This window comes from Podarcis gaigeae, assembly GCF_964106915.1.
Source record: "Podarcis gaigeae genome assembly, chromosome: 13".
NCBI classification, from domain to species: Eukaryota; Metazoa; Chordata; class Lepidosauria; order Squamata; family Lacertidae; genus Podarcis; species Podarcis gaigeae.
Window position 1 is genome coordinate 15,171,575 of NC_139689.1, and position 22,475 is coordinate 15,194,049.

The 22,475-nt window shown below is 42.3% G+C and overlaps 3 protein-coding genes across 3 annotated transcripts in view; 1 reads left to right on the forward strand and 2 right to left on the reverse strand.

The window, feature by feature from the left end:
* Positions 1-22,475, reverse strand: part of LOC310829296 (C-type lectin BpLec-like) — a 125,875-nt gene that overhangs the window by 55,281 nt on the left and 48,119 nt on the right. The window lies entirely within an intron of this gene.
* Positions 1,264-7,357, forward strand: LOC310829293 (C-type lectin-like). Its single transcript, XM_083707598.1, has 6 exons — positions 1,264-1,352; positions 2,287-2,359; positions 2,808-2,899; positions 4,987-5,127; positions 5,607-5,724; positions 7,081-7,357. Exons 2-6 carry the CDS (start codon positions 2,299-2,301, stop codon positions 7,146-7,148), a joined length of 480 nt encoding a protein of 159 aa, XP_083563724.1. The 5' UTR covers positions 1,264-1,352; positions 2,287-2,298; the 3' UTR covers positions 7,149-7,357.
* Positions 11,788-17,445, reverse strand: LOC310830901 (dromaiocalcin-1-like). The gene is made up of 6 exons (XM_083710732.1): positions 17,323-17,445; positions 16,739-16,817; positions 15,033-15,124; positions 13,007-13,138; positions 12,625-12,751; positions 11,788-12,001 (listed from the first exon to the last, which is right to left on the reverse strand). Exons 2-6 carry the CDS (start codon positions 16,803-16,805, stop codon positions 11,922-11,924), a joined length of 498 nt encoding a protein of 165 aa, XP_083566858.1. The 5' UTR covers positions 16,806-16,817; positions 17,323-17,445; the 3' UTR covers positions 11,788-11,921.

The window sequence follows — 22,475 nt, forward strand, 5'->3', positions numbered from 1 at the left end:
ATTGGAAGCAGCCCAGAGTGGCTGGGGAAACTCAGGCAGATGGGCGGGGTATAAATAATAAATTATTATTATTATTATTATTATTATTATTATTATTATTATTAACCTGAAAATGTCAATGACTTCCCTTCTCTTTCCATGGTTCATTTTGCATATTACAAATCCCTGCATATTTTACATAAACTAAATCATTCAGTATTCCATTATGACATCCATCAAAACTTGTTTACACTGTTGACTGCCAACGCTCTCAAGTGCACAGAATTCTCCACCATACATTCAAGAAACATTTACCAATCTTCTTGTTCTCTTATTTGATAGGTTAGGTCTGCAAGCTGCACATATTCCATCAGTTTAAGTCGCCATTCTTCTTTAGTTGGGACCTTGCTCATTTTCCAGCCCCTGGCTCCTCCTCTTGGCACAATGCCAAGCATCATGCAGCATATGGGACACTCAAGACATGATGCCCGTGATATCACTTGTATGGTGTTTGGGGCAGTTGGGACCTCTTTCCCTGACAGCCACAGGAAGAGGAGGAGAAGAACCCAGGGTTCAGGACACTTGGCCAAGTGATGTCACAAATACACACACACCAACTATTGCATGCGTGATGTCACACATGCACACAACAACCCCCCCCCCAATTCTGCTTCGTACGTTCTGCCCTTGAGAGATGCCTTCTGAGGGGGGAGAACTAGATGTCACATTAAACATGGTCCAGATGATTAATATAGTAGCAGGCATAGAGGGTCCCAATTTTCCTCTGGACTTCAGTGCATGCAGAGAGAAGAGAGACACCTTCCCTTGTCCACTGCAGTCTCAACAGAAGTTGTTCTGCCAGAGCTGCTATGACTCCTAGAATGGTAGCCAGTGAGAGTGGGAAGTAATGATAGATTTCCCTCTGGGGTAATAGTTGTTTGGTGGGGTGATGTGGGGCAGGGGGAGCAGAGCTTAATCAGGGCTAGACCAAGGGACAAAACTTTGGTTCCAGTTACTACAGGGGCCTGCCGTGCTGGTGTCGTACAACACAGCTAATATGGGTGGGTCAGGGTCATGGCAAGTTTGTGGCTATCTGAATGCAGCAGCAGAGGGGACATGGCATTAGGACAAGAATATTAGCAATTGCTCTGAATAGTCACGCAATCAAAATGTCTGTGGTTTTCAGTGGAATTTGAAACCTGCCTTTTCTCACTTGATCTATACTCCATATATGGAAAAGTGGTTTATCTTTCTTCCCTCTTTTCCATGCCCTTCCCTGGCCAAGTTCTATATAAGAATGGGCACCACAGCCTGAGAACCCAACTTGCCACGGCAGAAAGCAGCATCCATCACCTCAACGGGACGGAGCTTGGGTAAGTTGGAGGTCGGGATGGGTGAATCTGACAGCTTTGGTCTCTTGCAGTCTTCCACATCAGTAGGAATTTTTAAAATTTATAAAAATTAGCATTTTAGTAAATTTCTACTAATTGACACATTTCTGCGAACATTTCTCCTTTGTATAATGCATTTTATATGCTATTTTCATATACATATGCATTTCTACACACTGTATCCTAGTCCTTGCATTTCCCTTCACATTACTTGGCTGGTGAACTGCACTGCCAATCTGGAGAAATATGTGCAAATCATGTAGATTTCCCTTTGTATGCAAAGTGGAACGTATTTTCCCCACATTCTCAGTGAAGGTGGCCACCAACTCTGTTCTGACATCGTGGCTGCTGTTTCACACTTAGAGTAATGGAAATCAGATTTTTCACTTATAAGGAAGCTCAGCCTTTGAGTCTAGTGGCACTCCTTAGATGCTAGAAGTCATGGCGATTTGTTCCATGAATATTTCCTCAAATATCATGCAGCAGTTGTCTTCATAGAGATGACTCAGCCAGCCATAGTCCATCATTTTGTCACTAGAGTGTCCTAAGGAAACACTACAGAGGAAGAGAACTCTGCAGGTAAGAGGATGGGAACAAAACTAGCATTGGTTGGCTCTTCCTGTCATTGACTCTGGCTCCTTCCTGCCTTCTGCCCTACCAGCCCCAATGGACAGCAGAGCACTGGTCCAGAAGAGTCAGTGGTCAGCACCAGGTGCATCTGCACACTAACCTTACTTGACTCCATGATACTTCAACAATCGCCAACATTTAAGTTTTGGGTTCTCTCTTCTTTCTCTAATCTTCCCATTTATGATTTTAAGAACAGAAAATACTGGTTTACTTCTTCCTGCTATCACCACATTCACAATAAGTAAGGATAGGTTTTTAATTTGTTGCACATTTCCTTCCACAAAAGGTCACCCAGAAGATGGGGGTTGTCACCTACCTTTGCCTTCTTGGTCTCCTGGTCTCCTATTCTTTCCCCGGAGGTGAGTGTTTTAACAATTATCTGGGAATTTCCCAGAAATCTTAATAGGGGCTAAGCATTTATGAAAACAAAAGTACTTGTTAGATTTCCAAGTGATGGTGACCCGGCTAAGGCTGTTGGAATAAATAATCAGGCAATTGAAGCTGGTTCATTAGAATGAATAGGGAATTGCCCTACCAACCTCAGTCTGCCCTGAACCACTCCTCAGATTCATATTGACAACCAGTCAGGGACTGCCACTGCCTGTCATTGCCTCTGGATCCACCTTCTGTTGGTCTCCCTGCCTTCTGTCTTACCAATTCAACTGGACACTAACCTGTTTAAATTACCTGTGCTTCCTCACTGGAATAAGCAAAAGTACAGGTAAAGTGAGATTTCACATTAAAAACAGTCTTCTTACAACTTTTGTCTCACTCTCTTTTTCTTCCTTTACTCTTCTTTCCATACAGCAAGGGCCAGATTCTGTCCCAGGGGTTGGCTGAGAGCCCTGGGCAACTGCTATGCATATTTTGATAGTCCAAAGTCATGGTCTGCAGCTGAGGTAAGAAGTTGTTTCTCACCAACCAAGCTGTAGCATAAGATATTGTTGTGGGTTGCACATGAGATCTTTTTGAGGAGGGCTATGTATGTGAGTTGTCCTGAGACCATACCTGGCCAACATTTCAAATTGAGTTACTCACCCAACATGTTTAAGGGATGTGTTTCCATGGGAGCCATCAAGACTCCTCAAGGGTGGCAACTAAAATAAAATAAGGGGCGTAGAAGTGGCTGGTAAGCCCTGCTCTGCACAATCGATCACAAGACATGGCACCCCCCCATTGGAATGGCAATGCCCATCACCTTTGGGAACCCACCCCCTCAAATATTTTATTAGGGGGCTAAAGGGACCTTGGCCCCAAAGAGTTGGATCCTGTGGTCAGGAGGGATGGCCTGGCCAGAATGTATTCACTCACCATTAGGAAGAGGCAAGTCATCTCTCTTACTGAAAAGAATACAATGGTACCTCGGGTTAAGTACTTAATTCATTCCGGAGGTCCGTTCTTAACCTGAAACTGTTCTTAACCTGAAACACCACTTTAGCTAATGGGGCCTCCTGCTGCTGCCATGCCGCCGGAGCACAATTTCTGTTCTCATCCTGAAGCAAAGTTCTTAAGCTGAGGTACTATTTCTGGGTTAGAGGAGTCTTTAACCTGAAGCGTATGTAACCTGAAGCGCCTGTAACCCGAGGTACTACTGTAATGGTCTGGAGTGCCAAAATGGAATGTGGTAGGTTGGTTTGTTTGGTGATTATCTGTGTTGCAGCAGAGGTCAAGCTAATATGAATTCAACATTCCAAAGGAAATCCCTTCAGCTCAAAACTCCTTGCATACATTTAAATGCCTATTTTCCTTTTCTGAAACAATCCCAACATTCTGTATGCAAAGGCTTCTGAATTTGGAGTTGTGAGAAAACCAACTTTGGTCTCCTCCAGAGGACTTATTTCGTGAATCCTCATCCTGATTTGTTTCCACAAAGCTTACACAGAAGTTATGTGATAGCCATTCTTCACTGAACACTCAGTCTGATTTGCCTGAGGAGAGATTAATATTCATTCTTTCATTCATAAATTTTACAAGACTTATACACTGTTCGGTTTTATTAAAACCCAAAGTGATTTACAAAAGATAGCAATACAATAGCACTGTCAGTAACAAACAGTTAAAAACAAGTATTTGAAACATTCAGGGGAAAATAGAATCAACGAGAAGTCTAAAAACCAGTTTAAAACATACACCAACATTCTATATGTCTTGATAGGGTTGTCTAAAGAAAATGTTTTTAGAAGGTGCCGAAAAGAGTACAGGGAAGTCACGGCAACATGCATTCATCCTAATTTTCTTTTGGGGTTTTTAGAAGTGGGCTTTTCTTTTAAAAAGTAGGTTTCTTGGGCCACAGATTGGTCAAAGGTAGACAGATGGACAAACAGACGGACCACATTCCAAAAGATAGAATAGATTAAGAACTTTGATATTACACATGGTTATTCACAGTTGGATAACTCCAACTGGGTGGGATATCACTTTTGAATTCTTACCTTAGTATGTTTCCGAGCACAATTCAAAGTGTTGGAGTTGACCTTTAAAGCCCTAAATGGCCTTGGCCCAGTATACCTGAAGGAGCATCTCCACCCCCATCGTTTAGCCCAGACAGTGAGGTCCAGCTCCAAGGGCCTTCTGGCAGTTCCCTCACTGCAAGAAGTGAGGTTACAGGGCACCAGGCAGAGGGCCTTCTTGGTAGTGGTGCCCGCCCTGTGGAATGCCCTCCCATCAGATGTCAAGGAAATAAACAACTACCTGACATTTAGAAGACATCTGAAGGCAGTCCTGTTTAGGGAAGTTTTTAATGTCTGATGTTTTATCATGTTCTTAATATTTTGTTGGCTTGGGAGGTCAGGTCAGATGGGTGGATATAAGTTGTTGTTGTTGTTGTTGTTGTTGTTGTTGTTGTCTTGTCTTGTCTTGTCGTGTCTTGTTGTCTTTTTGATACATTGTGAACCACTTTGGGCACCATTTTGTGGGAAAGTGACCTACAGTTAAGCGGATGATGATAGTGGTGGCAGAAATACTTTAGTGCCTTCTCTATTCTCAGATTGCATGCCAAAGCCATGGCCGTGGGACCCATCTGGCTTCTATACACACAGAGCAAGAGTCAGCCTTGGTGGCCAAGTACATCTACTCAAAGCAGAAGAGAAAATATGATGTCTGGATTGGTCTCTATGATCCCGATGAGGTGAGTTCCCTTCAATTACTCTATTCCAGGTCATCATCACAGCACAGTGGCTCCTTAGCAATGCCATCCTATCATCTCCCAGGCTGCATCCCAAAATTATTTCTCCAATATTTTACATAGGGGCCAGGCATGCTGGGTTCCACCCCATTAGGGGTGCCCACACATGGAACACGTTGCCGATCCCTGCCAACCCCCCACAGTGAACATTTTGTGGGTGCCTTGGCACCTATGGCCCTGCACAGATGGTGCTTATGGAAGGGCCTTCTTCTCTAACGTCTCCATCATAGCTTGCAAGAGCTTCCTGCTGAGCAACCTCCTCCGAACATAGAATCATAGAATCATAGAGTTGGAAGAGACCACAAGGGCCATCGAGTCCAACCCCCTGCCAAGCAGGAAACACCATCAGAGCACTCCTGACATCCTTGCACTGAGCTACAACCCTCCTTGGTCAAATGAGCTGTTCCTTCTCTTTCCTGCAGAACCGAGATTGGAAGTGGCTTGATGATTCAGTCTTTAATTACAACAACTGGAACAGAGGGGAGCCAAACAACTATAAAGGCGGCATGGAGTATTGTGTGGAGCTGCTGCATAGGACAGGTAGGGAAACTATTTGCATGCCTGAGAAAAAAGGTGTTTTCACCTTGAATGCTACATTACCCTCCAATTCCCTCTAAATTTCCAACTTTCCTCAGGGTTGTATCTCACTAAATTGCACTGAAAATACAGTACATCTGTCAACCATCACTAATTAAAGTCTATTGATTTTAAGGGATCCAATTATGAGTCATATTTAACCTTCAACCAGGTGTTCACTTGTAGAAATGTTTAGAAATCAATTACTCTGGCTAGCAGTGGTCCATTCATTCAGCATTTAGCATCACTGCCCAACATACCAGGAGGCTTCAGCTGTAGCTCATCTGCATAGTTTAGTTGCATGTATTTTATTGCATGCATACTCATTTACATATTATATTCTGGAAACAGTGGTTTTTCAAGTGGGCCATGTCATATTATTTTCTACAGCATTTCTCTAAGAAGTGGTTAAAGTTAGATAAAGAAACAAAAGAAGGTGTCACTTTAAAATAGACCTGATTTCAGCTGCAAATTTTGAATCAGGAGCACACTTATGAGGTTGAAGTCAGGCAACTGTCAGATGGGCAACCCACATGGGGTTGGTCAGTTCTGGATCAGTCCATCCTGCCCAATCTAGGGTTGCCATACATCCGGATTTTCCCAGACATGTTCGGGAATCAGGGCCTGAAAATGGCATCTGGGCAGCAAAGCAGCAAAATGTCTGGAAAAACCTGGACCTATGGCAACCAGGACTATTTTCAAAGGAAAATATCTCAAACATGCTTTAAAAGCTGGAATTTTGGGGTGGGGGGTGGAAGGGAGATGTTTGCAAAAAAAAAGAAAAAGAAAAAGAAAAAGAAAAAGAAAAAGAAAAAAGAAAAAAGAAAAAAGAAAAAAGAAAAAAGAAAAAAGAAAAAAGAAAAAAGAAAAAAGAAAAAAGAAAAAAGAAAAAAGAAAGAAAGATCAAAAAAAGAAAAAAGCTCAGGCCGGTCGTCACTTGTTCCTGGTGCACCTTGCAATTTCAATTTGAAGTGAGGCTGAAAGTTAACTGGGCATGACCTGCATGCGCATTTGCCCAGATGGATGGCATGTGCGCAGAGCCAAGCGCCCCGGGCTCAGTGCAAGTCAAGAGGAAGCCCAGTTGGTGAGTGTCCCAAAGCCACTTACCTTGAATAGGGGCCTGAATAGGGTTCAGGGTGGGAGGCGGTGCAAGGCCCAAGAAAAAAGAAAAGAAAAGAGCTCAACAAGTTTGTCCGGATTTTTAGTATCGGAAATATACCCAATACAAATCCAATTCCTAACCCGTACTCCAAACCACATCCATTTGGCTATGTAATAATGGGCAAGAAATAGTAACTTTTGTCATGTCTTGAATTTTAGGTTTTCGAAAGTGGAATGATAAACCTTGTAACCTTTTGTGTACCTATATCTGCAAACAAGAGCTTTAAAGGAGACTGGAGTTCCCAACTCTGCCTGCTTAGTGGATGTGTCTCTGATCTCACTGCTTCCTCTCCCATCCCTCAAAGGGGAAAATACAGCTCTTCTTCATTTTCAAAATTACCTCCTCTATAGAGCTACCTCTTTGGTCTTCCCATTCGCTTGGAAGTTTCCTTGTTACTTCTGCAAAATATAATCCTAATAAACTCGCTTATGTGTATTCTCTTTTCACTGAATCCATCCTTATTGCTCCAGTTCCAATACCATATATCAGAAGATTGGGGAAGGGGCAATTCTTGCACTGGAGTTCCCAGGGAAAAGAAGCACATTGTACCTCTGGGGCTCCAGTCCAGCACTGTCGCCGATACCTGACAAGGCACTCAGGGCAACATGTAGGTGAAACTTCCTATCTCAAACCCAACTTCTTTACTCAGGGGTGCTCAGCAGAGCTGATACTAAAGCTCGGATTTTGAGAGCTGGGGACAGGGGAAAACGTAAGGGGATCCCAGGCTACCTGACCAGTGCCAAATCCTGGCATGCTAAATCAGACACTCGTGCCCCAATTGCTCACCTGTAGGCCCTTCTCTGTGCCAGACGTGAGTGATTTTGTCTGGCTGGAATGTGTACTTGAGCACTGACCATGATTGTCTGGATGGTGGACAGAGAGATAGGAGTAAAGCAGCCTCTGACCTTTGCCTGGCTTGAAGGCAGTCTACTGTGCAAAGGCAAGAGTTCCCATCATCATCATCGTATATTATTATTTATACCCCGTCCATCTAGCTGGGTTTCCCCAGCCACTCTGGGAGGCTCCCAACAGTATATTAAAAACACGATAAAACATCAAACTTTAAAAACTTCCCTAAGGAGGGCTGCCTTCAGGTGTCTTCTAAAAGTCAGAAAGTTATTTATTACCTTGATGGGAGGGTATTCTGCAGAGAAGCCCCTCTGCCTGGTTCCCTCTAACTTTGCTTCTCACAGTTAGGGAACCACCAGAAGGCCCTAGGCGCTGGACCTCAGTGTCTGGGTTGGATGATGGGGGTGGCGACGCTTCTTCAGGTATACTAGGTGAGGCCGTTTGGGCTTTAAAGGTCAGCACCGACACTTTGAATTGTGCTCGGAAATGCATTGGAAGCCAATGTAGGTTTTTCAGGACTGGTGTTATATGGTCTCGGTGGCCACTCCCAGTCACTAGTCTAGGTGCCACATTCTGGATGAGTTGTAGTTTCCAGGTCACCTTCAAAGGCCCATGTAGCCCCATGTAGAGTGCACAACAGTAGTCCAAGTAGAACTATTCCATCCTCTTTCCCTTCTGACCCCAGCAACTAATGGAATGTTCTACCCAGATGGTCATGTTCAGGACAATTGATTAATGGTACATTGCAATGGGCAGTGCTTTTTTTCTTAAAAATGTTTAGGAGTACTCTCATTTCCCTACTCATATTGAAATACTGCCCCTCAATGAGGCCAAACTTAGATTTACAAAATGTAAACGGCCTCGGTCCAGTATACCTGAAGGAGCGTCTCCACCCCCATCATTCTGCCCGGATGCTGAGGTCCAGTGCCGAGGGCCTTCTGGCGGTTCCCTCATTACGAGGAGCAAAGCTACAGGGAACCAGGCAGAGGGCCTTCTCGGTAGTGGCGCCCGCCCTGTGGAACGCCCTTCCAGCAGATGTCAAAGCGATAAACAACTACCTGACATTCAGAAGACATCTTAAGGCAGCCCTGTTCAGGGAAGTTTTTAACGTGTGATATTTTACTGTATTTTTGGTTTTTATGGAAGCCGCCCAGAGTGGCTGGGGAGGCCCAGCCAGATGGGCGTGGTATAAATAATAAATTATTATTATTATTATTATTATTATTATTATTATTATTATTATGCGTACCCCCAGGAAAAAGCACTGGCAACAGGAGATATATAACATTCTTTGTATTGTATACTGCGAAGCATGGTTGGAAATTTTCATGAGGTTAGAGAAAAACCTACCTGGTTAATCATTAACGGAGCTGGGCCTGGACTGTATGTATCTCTGTGGGCTTAGTCACAAGATGATCAGCTCACAGTCACATGAAAGGGATTGCATTTCAGGTCTATGCATATGTTAATTGCAGGAATCCATGTTGGGTGTGGTGTCTTCTTTTAAGTTCTGTGAGCAAAGCTTTCGAACCACATTTTTGGACTGGATAATTTTTATTTCAATGCAAGAGTCTGTTTTGTTCTTCCAGTGGCTTCCATGTGTGTCAAATCAATAATCTCAGCAGGTCATCTGTGAGGAAATGTTGCCCTCAGTTCTGGTTTCTCTTAATTTCTCATTTCTCCAAACTTGAGTTCCTCACATTTCCACAACTATTGGTGAAAGGTTTTTTTTTTTGGGGGGGGGGTTGGCTGGGGTGAGGAAATTCACCAGCACTTTCACAAACATTTCTTCTAACCTGCACATGTTGGCATTCAGTGTTTCCCAACCTACAAAGTATTGATCTGAAATATAATATAGTTTTGCACATTATTTTCACCAACACATGTTTTTTAATGTGCTGTCTTCAGTTATATATGCATTACGCTGCTTGGCCACCAATCTGCATTTCAAAACCTGGAGAAGTGCCAAGGTCTAAAGGATGGCTGTTTTACAGCAGTTGTATTATTTTGGAAAGTGCAAATTAGGGAGATATGCTTCAAACATAGTGTGAATTGAATGTCTTCTCTATCCCTTCTGCAGTCAATCCTGCAGTGGTACATGTGGATACCAATGAAGTCACAACCAATGTGGGCTTCCTCAGCTCTGCCCTGCTACTTCTCCTCATGCAGTTCAGCACAGGGTCTTGTGTGTCTTGTTCAGGATGTGGGTAGTTAAACAGGTGTGCCAGTTTTAGTTTCTGTCTGTTTCTCATCCCCCCCCCATCTTTAATTCAGCTCTCCACATCTGCACATCATTGTTGTTTTTTAAAAAAATATTTATGTAGATTCATCAGCATTTTAGTGTGAATTTATCCCAATATACAGTGGTCCGTACTTAACCTGAAACTGTTCTTAACCTGAAGCACCACTTTAGCTAATGGGGCCTCCTGCTGCCACCGCGCCGCCAGAACATGATTTCTGTTCTCATCCTGAAGCAAAGTTCTTAACCTGAAGCACTATTTCTGGGTTAGCGGAGTCTGTAACCTGAAGCGTATGTAACCTGAGGTACCACTGTAAGCATGTTTTTTAAAAGCAATTTCCCCCAATACAATGCATTTTTACACTAATCTATGAATTTGTATGAACAATAGTTTTGGGATTTTTTTATATACGTTACCTGAGGACAGCATTGCAAAATTCAGAGAAGTGTGAGTTTCAAAGGTTGGCTGTGTTTCAGCTCATGAATTGTTTTCAGAAAGTGTGAGTAGGCCTGGTTTTCATTTTGAACTGAATTGAACTTCTCTCCCATCCTCAGTCTTGGTTAAGCAATAGGCAAACCGGGGGGGGGGGGGATGCTGGGTGGTGGCTGGAGTGATGGAGTGACATCAGGCAGAGGCATATAGAGGTGTAAGAAAAATCTAACCCAGGGAAGCTGCTCAGGGAGATCTTTGGCACTGATGTGTGTCTCTGTCTCTCTCTGTGCTGTGACATTTAGGCGTAATAAAACCTGTGACCTGACTATCCTAGTGATTGTGACCATTTATGCAAAAGAGAAGAGAGCTAGGAAAATGGACATGGGGCCATTAGATGCACAAAGCCCATGCACACAAAGTAAAACAACATGGAGGATGTCCAGCTAGTGCTCAGTATTGTCCCTTATTCATGTCTGTTATGTTCAGTTAAAACAAGTCTGTGAAAGGACTGGGTAACTTGCTATTGTTGAATTGCCATCTTTTGATATTGCTTAATGCTTCCGATCCTTGAATTTGCATTTGTATGTTAGCAAATACTCATTGTCGGTTCCTCATTTGGAAACACTGACTTTGGGGTGGGGTGGGGAATGTGTGCCTGAGAATATTGAACAGCTTTTTCTTAACTAGAAGCTCTAGGCAGCATTTTCCTGGGGCAGGAATCTGGTTTAAAATTTAGTGTAGCATTCCAGAACATGGCGCTGGTCAGGTTAAATGGGATTCCCTTGCAATTTCCCAGTGTGGTGTAGTGGTTAGGAGTGGTAGTCTCGTAATCTGGTGAACTGGGTTCGCGTCTCCGCTTCTCCACATGCAGCTGCTGGGCGACCTTGGGCCAGTCACACTTCTCTGAAGTCTCTCAGCCCCACTCACCTCACAGAGTGTTTGTTGTGGGGGAGGAAGGGAAAGGAGAATGTTAGCCGCTTTGAGACTCCTTCGGGTAGTGATAAAGTGGGATATCAAATCCAAACTCTTCTTCTTACCCTGTCCTCATTTTGTGGCTTCTAAAATTCTGGATTTCATATCAACTGTGCTGAGCAGCTTTAAGGAATGGTGTTTGTTTTGGGGATTAAATTTGTGGTGACATCTGGATTTGAGTGCCTTGTGTGTTGTGAACAGCAGTGCTAGACACAGTGAGAGTTAGACACAGCACCCCCCTGTTCCTGGGACTCTCGTGCAAGGAGTGCCTCCTCATCATGATATTTGTGCTCTGAGAATTGGTGCTGTAAGGACTGATGGGATGAGAAGGACAGAATCATGACAAGAAATATATGCATAAGAGATTATTAGGATTACATTGTATTGAAGCCTATCTTGGAAATAATGGATAAGAGTTGATCACTGAGGGATTGGAGAGGAGGTAATGATTCCAGAGAGCTGTCCATCAATCACAGAAGGTGCAGTTGGGAATGACAGTTGCTGGCTTAGAGTTTTTTCTTGCAGATGTAGCTGTTGAGTTGGTTGCAGTTTCTATCATTCCATTTCACAAAACTGTAAACGGTTTCTTTAAAAGATAACAAATGACAGAATTAGGTCCAGAAGTTAGGAGGCACATGAAGAATAAATAGTGCAGATTAATTTTGCTTTCTGATCTTAGATTTTCTACATCCCTTAGTCAACACTTTCCCTATGGTGAGGAGAATACACAACTCAGACTTTAGCCTGGCAACCAGTTTTCAGAATACAACATGAAGGTGATGGCGGTGGCAGTGGTTGCTACAAATTGCATACCACCCTTCATCCAAATATCTCAGGGCAGTTGTCATGTACAATTTACTATGTAGATAGGCTGTAACTGAACCCTTCTACATTGTGGTATGTTGGAAGTGACCCTAAATGCTGAATACATAAATCACTGCTGTTCCACTCTACAGAGTAATTATCTTTGCTGTAAAGAAACAAATACCTGACCAACAGTTGTATCCAACTAACTCATACTCAGAGTAGACTCCTTAAAATCAATGGACTTTCATAAAATACTAACCTGGGTCTGTTGATTTTGATGGAACGATTTTGAGTATGACTTACAATCCTGAGAGAAGTAGGACATTGATGGAGAAGTGTGTGGCAATGTGGAACTCAACATCTAATTGTTATTTTGTCAGACCTTGCAAATGGTTTCCTTACCTGGAAAATATAGGAGCTCCACACAATGCTCATAAGGGGCCCAGTTGTCTGGTGTGGTTGGGTACCAGGATTTGTAACCACTCTTAAACGTGTAGACTGATCCATCAGGCCACCTCCAACGCCCATTCTGCAAGATCGAGACATTATAGATCATGTAAGTAAGGAAATGAGGAGCCTGGTGTCAATATTATCTGGATATCTTGGTCTGTGGGAAGGTAGTGCCAGCTATGAATGAGTCAGAGGAGGATTTGCATTGAAAATAATATTGATGTAGCATGTGGGGTTCATTCTTGGATATTATTATATACGGAAGGAGTGGTGATGCTAAGAAGCCACTACTCTATGACAATGACTTGGAATAGAGCAAGTGAAGGCAACTCACGTAATGAAGCCCAATCCATACGTTGCTTTGTTCTTGCTGGGACGCGGAGATGTGCTTGGCAATCAGGGCTGTCTCATCCACATTAAGGATAGAGGCAAGGTGGGCCCTATGGCCATAGCTATGGCATGCAGTCTAAGAATGGAGAAAGAATGAAAGATGTTTTGTCACAACCGTCATCAGAACATGTTTCTTTATATACCACTTTTACAAAAAGCCATTCCCAAAGTGTCTCACAACACATCAGATAACAACAGTTCCTAAACCATATCTCACTAAAAGGAATGATGCAGAGTTTTTGGAATATCAACATTTTTATTTATTTCTCTGAAATTTGACTTTCAAGAGGCAAGTCTTACTGGTAGACTGCAAGAAATTAGTGTCACATACCATGTTGCCGGGCTTAAACTTTTGTGCACTAATGGCACCTCCAGATTGACACCATTTCACATGAGGAATTCAAGCACATAACAGGAAGTGTAGGTTTGCACAATTAATCCACTTAAATAAATAAATAAATAAATAAATAAATAAATAAATAAACAAATGTAGGAGCATGTTCTTGCCCGCTCATATAGGATGAATGCAGGATGAGTGGTCAGTTAAAAGGTCATCTGAAGAAACCCTAAGCTGGTGTTCCAACAAACCCATTTTTTTTTATGTAGAAATTTTAGGTGGAAGCATTTTTATGTGGAATGTTGAAAAAGCTGCAAAAGGTTACAGAAAGGGAGTATTACATTTAAATAGAGGCAAGGAAATTTGAACTTGGGAGATTTGCTTGCAATGCCTAATTTATTTTAACTCGAGCTCTGGAACCCAAATGATCAGCACTGCATCCGACCTGCTGCATTCCTTTCACAACACTGCAGACCACACAGCATACACTGTTATGTCACCCTTGCACTGAAAGGTTGCAGGGGTGCAGTACATACGTAATGTTTGGTAAATTCCCTTTGGAATTAGGTCACTGGGTGCTTTTTGACATTGTAAAAATACTATTCTGCAAATATATAGGCTGAACATAGGCAGAGGATCAAACACTCCCATAGACTGCCAAAATCTGCAGTTCATACATTAGTTCTCTAGGGAGACAGCCAGAGCCATGAAATGTTTTGCGAACCCAGTCTCAGATCAGTTTCAGAACTGCAGTCTATTCTACTTTTCCACACAAATATTTCTTCCCTTTTCTCCTGGTGGGAGGGGAGGATTTGGCATAACTGTCACATTCTCAGCTCCCACGGAGACGCTTCACTGGAACATAAAGTGACCAACTCTCTTTTGTGAAGTCTGAGATGCTGGATAGGTATTGTTCCAGGGCAAGGATAACCCTACCCACAGAAATTTGATAGGAGCCCAAAAGATGTAAATTATAAACATTAGGGAGAATTTTCTGTCAGCAAGATCTGTTTGACAGAGGAAAACTATGGCCTCTCTTTCCTTGGAGGTTTTTAAGCCAAGGTAGGATGGCCATCTGTCATGGATGCTGTGGCTATCACACAGGGTCCCCGGACGTTTGACGGTCTATTGACCCTGTGCCACCACTGTGATTGCCTCTTCGCTGCCACCACCCCGTTTCTCTTCGGGGACACATGGAGTCCAGACAGTTGTTAACATTAACAAATAATCAAGTTTATTTGTATAAACATGAACAAATAACAACTTCAAACTGATTATTCCAACTATCTATCTGACTTCACCTAACAATTCCTCTCACTCTCTCACCACACAACTTGACCAACCCACAGGCTATTCCTCCCTCTTACTTCTCCAACTCCAAACACTCAACTCTCAACTAACTTCCACACACCTCTGACTCTAACTTTTACTCCTCCCCTTGCATTCTCTCTGGCCAATCACATCACACTCATTTAACCCTTTCCTTATGACCCACCTAGGAGGCAAACGCCACAGATGCTTTAGTTGAGATTTCTACATTGCAAGGGTTTGGACTAAATGACCCTTGGAATACCTTCCAATTCTATGATTCCATGATTCTATTACATTTTGCTTGAGGAGAAATATTTCTTACCTCAGCATCTCTCCATGACAACTTGGTATCAAAATATCCATAGCAATTACCCTGGTTTTGCAGCCAGCCATCAGGACAGGACAGGGCCTTGGCTATGAGGAGAAAGGAATGAAGCAGTAAGAAGGTTGTTCTTTATGTGAAATATTATTTTAGCTACACTGCTAAAAGGGGTGACTGCTTTGAGCAATCACAGATAATTTTGAAACCAATGAATATAGGCCTAACCTAAACCATTGCTCTAATAGCCTTAGCTAGATAACCATCGCTTGAAAATATAACAAGCACTATTGATATAATGCCACTTAAACCCAGATAAAGATTCCCTAAGCTCCTCTCATGATTTTTTGGTCTCATGGCCTGCCTCAAATATGAGCTATGTAGACTGAAAGGGGCAAGGCAATGTAAAACTGCAGAAAGAGAGACATGCAGGCAGAGGATAAAAGTGTCTCTGGCAGAGTGTGAAAGAAGGAATGTCCCCAAGGAGGGAATAGAGAACTGGCTGGAGACACCGAGGAGAAACAACAGCTGAGGATAAGAAGAGCAGCACAGGTTAAAGACGTGAAACAGAAAGATAAGGAGGCGGAGGAGGTTATATGCGAGGGAGGTTACATGCAGAGGGAAGAGGAAAAGTGAAGAAAGGAGAGAAATAGATTGAGAAAATAAGAGAAACTTTTTTACTAGGAATTCTAGGTGCAGAAATACCAAAGGGGCAGAAAAGACTATTCATGTATGTGACGACAGCTGCACAAATACTATTGCCCCAGAGATGGAAGGAAGATAAAGTTCTGACCAGAGAAGAATGGTTGATAACGATGATGGACTATGCTGAAATGGCGAAAATGACTGGGAAGATCAGGAATCAAGAAGATAATACATTTAATAAAGAAGGGGGGGGGGATTTATAAGTTACCTTGAAGAATACTGCACACAATTAAAAACATTGGCAGAATTATAACAACACTTGTAACGTAACAAGTGCTATGGTATGAATTGAATTTTAAGAATAAATGGAGAACATTATAAGATGCAGGTGGGTAAAGATTAACAATGGAAGCCATGGAGGAGTAGAGGGAAGTCTAAGGATTCAGGGAATCCTATATGTTTATGATTCTGATTTATATTTGAGTGAAAATGTTAAATTTAAAACTGAATTATTATTATTATTATTATTATTATTATTATTATTATTATTATTGAGAAAACAAGAGAAGCAGAAAGATGGTAAGGGCAAGAATAAGCAGTAGCAAAGGAGGATTCTTATTCCAGCAGAGCCCAGATGTGATGGATGGCCAAGATGGCTCTTCAGTCACTGAATGGAGAACCAAAATATTCAAAGAGTGCAATAGGATTGTCATTTGGTGAACAGTGCTCTTTCCTTGAGGATATGTTTGAAGACAATATTATCTTGGAAGCTTTCTCAGAGTAACATTATCTCAAACTTGACATTGCTAAGCAAGCTTGAATTCCTGAATTGTGATAGTAACTAGGATTATAAGCCCAAGAAGGGTTGATATGAAGACTAAGATAGTAAGGGAATATTAATCATAATTCTCTTGTGTCTGCATTCTTGATTGCCTGCCTTAATATTATGACTTAGACTTAAAAAGGGGGAATAAATGAATTAATTATATTTATATGGACACCTGAAGGACTAGGGGTAAATAGTTTGCATTGGGTAATTCTCAAAAATTGGTTAAAATGCTCACCTCCTGAAAAAGAACTAGAGACCAGGACTCCAAGAAGACAACAGGCGAAGGAGGAGACAAATCCCATCTTGTGGTAGACCTTTTGTGGAAGAGGAATGTACAGTGAATTCAATAAATACCTCCACTGATTGCCATTCATCCCAAGTGGTGATGGAAGGAAGGAGGACTTAAACATTGTCTACTCTTAAAATCACAATTCTACTTTATTTGAACTTCTAAGAACTATGAAGATTAGAGAAAGACGAAAGTAACAAAAGCTTGATGTTTATCAGTGTTGACGATTCATTGAGCTATAGAATGTTGAGATTAGAAGGGACCTTAGAGATCATATGCTAACCCTAACCCAACAATATGCATTTCTATTAACACCTTCCCCAAGTACATCATTTTTGTATGCGTTACACAGCTGAAGAAATTCCATGAGAAATTCAACTGTGTTGAAAAATTCAAAGAGATACAAATTTCAAAGGGTGGCTATGTTTCAGCTCTCATATTGTTCCAGATGGTGCAAATTCAATAAGTATGTCTTTAAATGGAATCCGAACTGAATTTCTCCCCCATCCCCAACCCCACCTGCAACTTACCCAGGTTCAGTCCTTTTGAGGTGATGGATAACTCTTTCCACAGGCAAGCCTGACTCCCAAGTTGGCTGCCTTAATTATTATATGAAGCTTTGTCAGGTCAGAGGCAGGGGAAAGGAGGAAGGAATTTCAACCTTTTAGACATGCATAAAGGCTGTACTTCAAATACTCATAAAAACACATGATTGGTTGCATGAATGTCCCTAGGTATTTATATGAAAGGTGATGGAAAAGTAAATATTCTAAATACAATAATAAAAGACTTAACTAGAACCAAAGAACAGGTCTACCATCTGGAGAGAAACCCAAATTCGGGAGGGACACTTCCATCACCACTTTCTATTTTGAAACTGAAAGGTCTCAGTGAAGGGCAGTGCTGAGTCTGCTCAAAGAGCACACCCTCACTTCAGGTAGTGCAAAGTTGACCTGTAACAAGACTGGCCCGCATCCTTCATAAAGGGAGAGACTGCCTTGGAATATTTCCCAGAATCCTCTGCCACATGCAAGACGTTCCCTAGCAGATGAGTCAACGTGGCAAGAATTCCATAAAACCCAAACTGTGGAAACCACTCATGTTATTCATGTTTAAAATTGGGGCTTGGCGAGGTCTAGTTTTTACATGAAAATGGGAAATATCTGAGGGGAGCTAAACTCCTCCCTCCTCTTTGCTTCCTCATGCTATTTAACTCCCCCCTCCTTGGCTCATTTCTGAGATTGGGATATAAGTACCTGTGGTGATGGAGGCTGGGGAGCCTAGACTGGGGACTGTTCTACTTCTTCTACTATTACACACACACCCTTGTTTTCTTCTTCTTTAGATGCTATTTTTCCTACCTGGCTTATTTGAGGGCAGCTCCAGCAGAGTGGAAGGCAAGGTTCCATCCAAATGGAAGCTGGAGACACAAACTGGGTTTCTGGTATGCTTTCTTTGGTTGTGCACCTGGTAGCTCTCAGTGGCAGCTATGTTGTCTCCATAATACAATAGGACAGTCATGTCCAACTCTCTACAGACTGTGATCTACTCCCAGTATATAAAGAAAACTGGCAGTGATCTACTGATTGCCGATTGTTATTGAGCTTTTTTTTCGGGGGGAGTAAGCAGAGTTGTTGAGGGACGCAGGTGGCGCTGTGGGTAAAAGCCTCAGCGCCTAGGGCTTGCCGATCGAAAGGTCGGCGGTTCGAATCCCCACGGCGGGGTGCGCTCCCGTTGTTCGGTCCCAGCGCCTGCCAACCTAGCAGTTCGAAAGCACCCCCGGGTGCAAGTAGATAAATAGGGACCGCTTACAAGCGGGAAGGTAAACGGCGTTTCCGTGTGCGGCTCTGGCTCGCCAGAGCAGCAATGTCACGCTGGCCATGTGACCCGGAAGTGTCTCAGGACAGCGCTGGCCCCCGGCCTCTTGAGTGAGATGGGCGCACAACCCTAGAGTCTGGCAAGACTGCCCTGTACGGGCAGGGGTACCTTTACCTTTTTAAGCAGAGTTGTTGAGCTTTCTTTTTAGGGGGGTAACAGTTGTTCAGCTTTTATGGAGATGGATTGCATGACATTGATCGCACAACAGTCTACTGACCTTCCTCCTTTTCCCACTCTGATGCCAACGCTGGAAACACAACCTTTCAAAGCTGTACTGGCAGCAAAAAATGGGACATAGTACTGGGGGTGGGGCACGTTATGATCGCTCAGGAACAAATGGGTGATCACTTCTTTTACTCCCACGATCGACCAGGAGCACCCCGACAATCTACTTGTTGATCATGGTTGTCTGGTTGGACATTGCTGCACTAGGAGTTTAATGAACAGACATGGTCTTCTGTAGAACACCACAAAAACATTGACGTTTCCATGATATATTTTTTTTTGGGGGGGGAGTAGTAATCCCTACCCCCACCCCAAGTGCCCCTTATCCTCTGGGGCATTGTAAAAAGAAAAGAAGGCTGGTGGCCACTGGGGCCAAAAGAATTTTAAAAACTGGAGAGTCGGTGGAAGAAGATTGGAAAAAAATTAAAGTATATCTTCAAAAATATTGTAAAATTAAGGATTGTTAGAAAGATGTTGGAAAAAGAAAATCACATGGTTTTGGTAGGAATGATATAAAGGAATAAGTAAAAATGAATTGATGAAATTGATGAAAGAGAGAACATAAAATTACAATATATTAAAACAAATTATTAAGATAAAAACAAGGTTGGGAGAATTTGCTGAAATAACAATTTGAACTAGAATACAAAAATGGGAGGTGTGAGGAGGTCAAGGAAATAAGTAAAGGAAGAAACCTATGTAAAGATTTAATCTGTTCTTTTTCTAAATGATTGTATTTTTTGTATTTTTTTGTCTTTTGTCTTTTTCTTTTTTCTTTTTGTAATTTTCAAAATTCTGAATAAATATTATTTTTTAAAAAAGAATTTTAAAAACTGGGTATCCTTAAGGATGTTAAATGTATTCTAAAATCTGGGTTTACACAATAATGCACACCCCACAGATGACTTAAACAGTATTCAATGTCTTACATGTCTTAATGACCCATCAAGGATAAAAAGAATATTGCCGATGTTTCAAATTGCCTCAAAAGTAGTCTTTTTTTAACAGATTCCGTATTTATGCAGTACCAGAGGTCAGCTGCAGCAGGGTACCTCCCCCAAAGAGAGTTCACCCTTTGGGTCATCACTTAGGGGAGTTGCAGGGGCAAGACTGTGTCACCCACCATCAGTTAGGAATGGAATTGTTGATCAGGTCATGGGAGAAAACAGGTCTGATTCAAGGTGCACCTGGGTGAAGGAAGTTTGGTTTTACAGGGCCCCCCTGGGTGGGAGGTAGGGGGAATGAGAGCATTTATAGAGCTAATATATTTTGATGGTTTCAAGGAAGCATGCTGGGAAGAAAGCAAATAGGCTGGACTAATACATTTAAGAAGGATTGAAACCGGTGCATTTGATTACAATGTGTTCTTTCCCCCTCTTTGTTTAAAGGATGTGGCACCACTTTTATGAGTTACTTACCACTTTTATGGGCTTTATATCAACTTTGCAGATGTAGATAGTTAATGTTTTAACTGCTGTTTATGGCTAAGGGTGTTCATCAAATATGGGCTAGACTTATGAATACTGAGACACACATGGAGGCTATGCCGTCAGAGCACCTATAATGCTTCCTTGTTGAAATAGTCAGAGTCTAAAGGTCAGGACATTTTGGCAGGCTAAAAGCCTGACTGGTAAAGGAAGCAGTGCTAGAACCTTTTGAGATCTCCCTCTACCTGCAGGAGGCTTGGGGTCACATCAACCCTGAAAACAATGGAGAATTGTTTCTGAAAGGGTGTGTCCTGTTTCATTTTACCAGTATGGAAGCGAATTCTGAGTGAGGGGGAAATGGCAAGCTGTGAGAGAAAAGGACAAATCAAAATGCAGAAAATTTGGCATGTTGGGGGTGGGGTGGTCAAAAGGAGATTGGAACTCAGCCATAGTTCTCACTTCTTCTTTACTTAATTTTCAGGTGGCATAGCAAACCATTCCTAAACAGCACTGTTTTGGACAGCTCTGGAGATACTATTTACCAAATTTGGCATGATAGTTTCTGAGATCAAGGAATGGGGTTTGGTCCATGTTTGGATACCATTGGACACCAACTTGAATCCAAAAGGTGGACTGGGTCCTTCAAAATTGCACATATTTTGACACCTCTTGAGATAACCCAACTGTCATGCTGTCACTGAAGGAATCTTCTCCAGAGGGGGATGTGGCACTAGCTCAAGTAAAAGTTCTAGTGGAGCAGGCTCTGTCAATGAACAGTGAGATGTACCAGGGAAGCTAGGACCTTCAAGGATAATAAAAGGTAAAGGTAAAGGGACCCCTGACTGTTAGGACCAGTCATGACCGACTCTGGGGTTGCGGTGCTCATCCTGCTTTATTGGCTGAGGGAGCCGGTGTACAGCTTCCGGGTCATGTGGCCAGCATGACTAAGCTGCTTCTGGTGAACCAGAGAAGCGCACGGAAATGCCGTTTACCTTCCCGTCGGAGCGGTACCTATTTATCTACTTGCACTTTGACGTGCTTTTGAACTGCTAGGTTGGCAGGGGAAGGAACCGAGCAATGGGAGCTCACCCCATCGTGGGGATTTGAACCACCAACCTTCTGATCGGCAAACCCTAGGCTCTGTGGTTTAACCCACAGTGCCACATAGCACCTCCCTATTTCTTTCGAGTAGAAGTAGAGTGTGCCACCCTCAACCAAACCCCTCAAAACTGCACTGATTTTAACTAGTACTGAAGGGTTTGTATATTATAGTTTACTGAACAAGATTAAATAAATATATATATATATTTTTTGCTAAGAATTAAGAAACCCCTATCCATTTATCAATCTTTTTATCGTTTGTTTTTTTAAGACTTGCTGGGCAATCCTAGATACTGTCTGCTAGTGTCTGCTATATATTTTGGAATGTTGTTCCGCTAGCCACCTGTCCACCAGTCAGACAGCCCTTGAAATGTCATCACCAAAACTGGCACAATGGTTTCTGAGATGGAGGAACCATTTCTCACCTATGTTTGGAAACTGCCAGATGCCATTTTGAATCAAATGGCAGACCAAGCCATTACGAACTGCCCTAGTCTGGACCCCTGGAGATGTTGTTGTCATCCAAATTTGTGTGACAGTTCCTGAGATGGTAGAGTGAGTGCTGGTCTACTTTGGAAACCATCATATGCAATTTTGAATCAAGATGTTGGGCAGGGGTATTCCAAACTGCACTGATTTGAACTCTTTTGAATATATTATCTCCAGGATGAACAGGTTAAATCTGTTATGATACACTGGGGGAGGGACTTGGGGCATAATATCCAACTCTCATCCTGGGAGAGGTTATGGAAAACTGATCTGAAATTTTCGGCATGCTGTACGTTGAAATAAAATTATATGAAAATGGTGTACCGTTGGTATTTAACTCATAGTAAGTTAGCAAAAATGTATGAGACAGGTACAAATATCTGCTGGAAATGTAAAGAAAAAGAAGACACCTTTTATCATATGTGGTGGATGTTTAAGGTAACAAAAGCATTCTTGGAAGTGATATGTAAAGAATTGGAAAAAAAAGTTTGAAATAACTTTTATATAAAAAAAACCAGAGGCTTTTTTTATTAGGAATTGTAGATGCTGAAATTCCAAGGGAG

Coding starts and splice junctions, on each gene's coding strand:
- LOC310829293 (XM_083707598.1), top strand. CDS start 2,299: ATGGGGGTTGTCACCTACCTTTGCCTTCTTGGTCTCCTGGTCTCCTAT. Junction 5,128..5,606: donor GTCTCTATGATCCCGATGAG/GTGAGTTCCCTT, acceptor TCTTTCCTGCAG/AACCGAGATTGGAAGTGGCT. Junction 5,725..7,080: donor GGAGCTGCTGCATAGGACAG/GTAGGGAAACTA, acceptor CTTGAATTTTAG/GTTTTCGAAAGTGGAATGAT.
- LOC310830901 (XM_083710732.1), bottom strand. CDS start 16,805: ATGGGATTTGTCTCCTCCTTCGCCTGTTGTCTTCTTGGAGTCCTGGTC. Junction 15,125..16,738: donor CTCTAGTTCTTTTTCAGGAG/GTGAGCATTTTA, acceptor TTCTCCTCATAG/CCAAGGCCCTGTCCTGTCCT. Junction 12,002..12,624: donor GGAGCTCCTATATTTTCCAG/GTAAGGAAACCA, acceptor TATCTTTTAAAG/AAACCGTTTACAGTTTTGTG.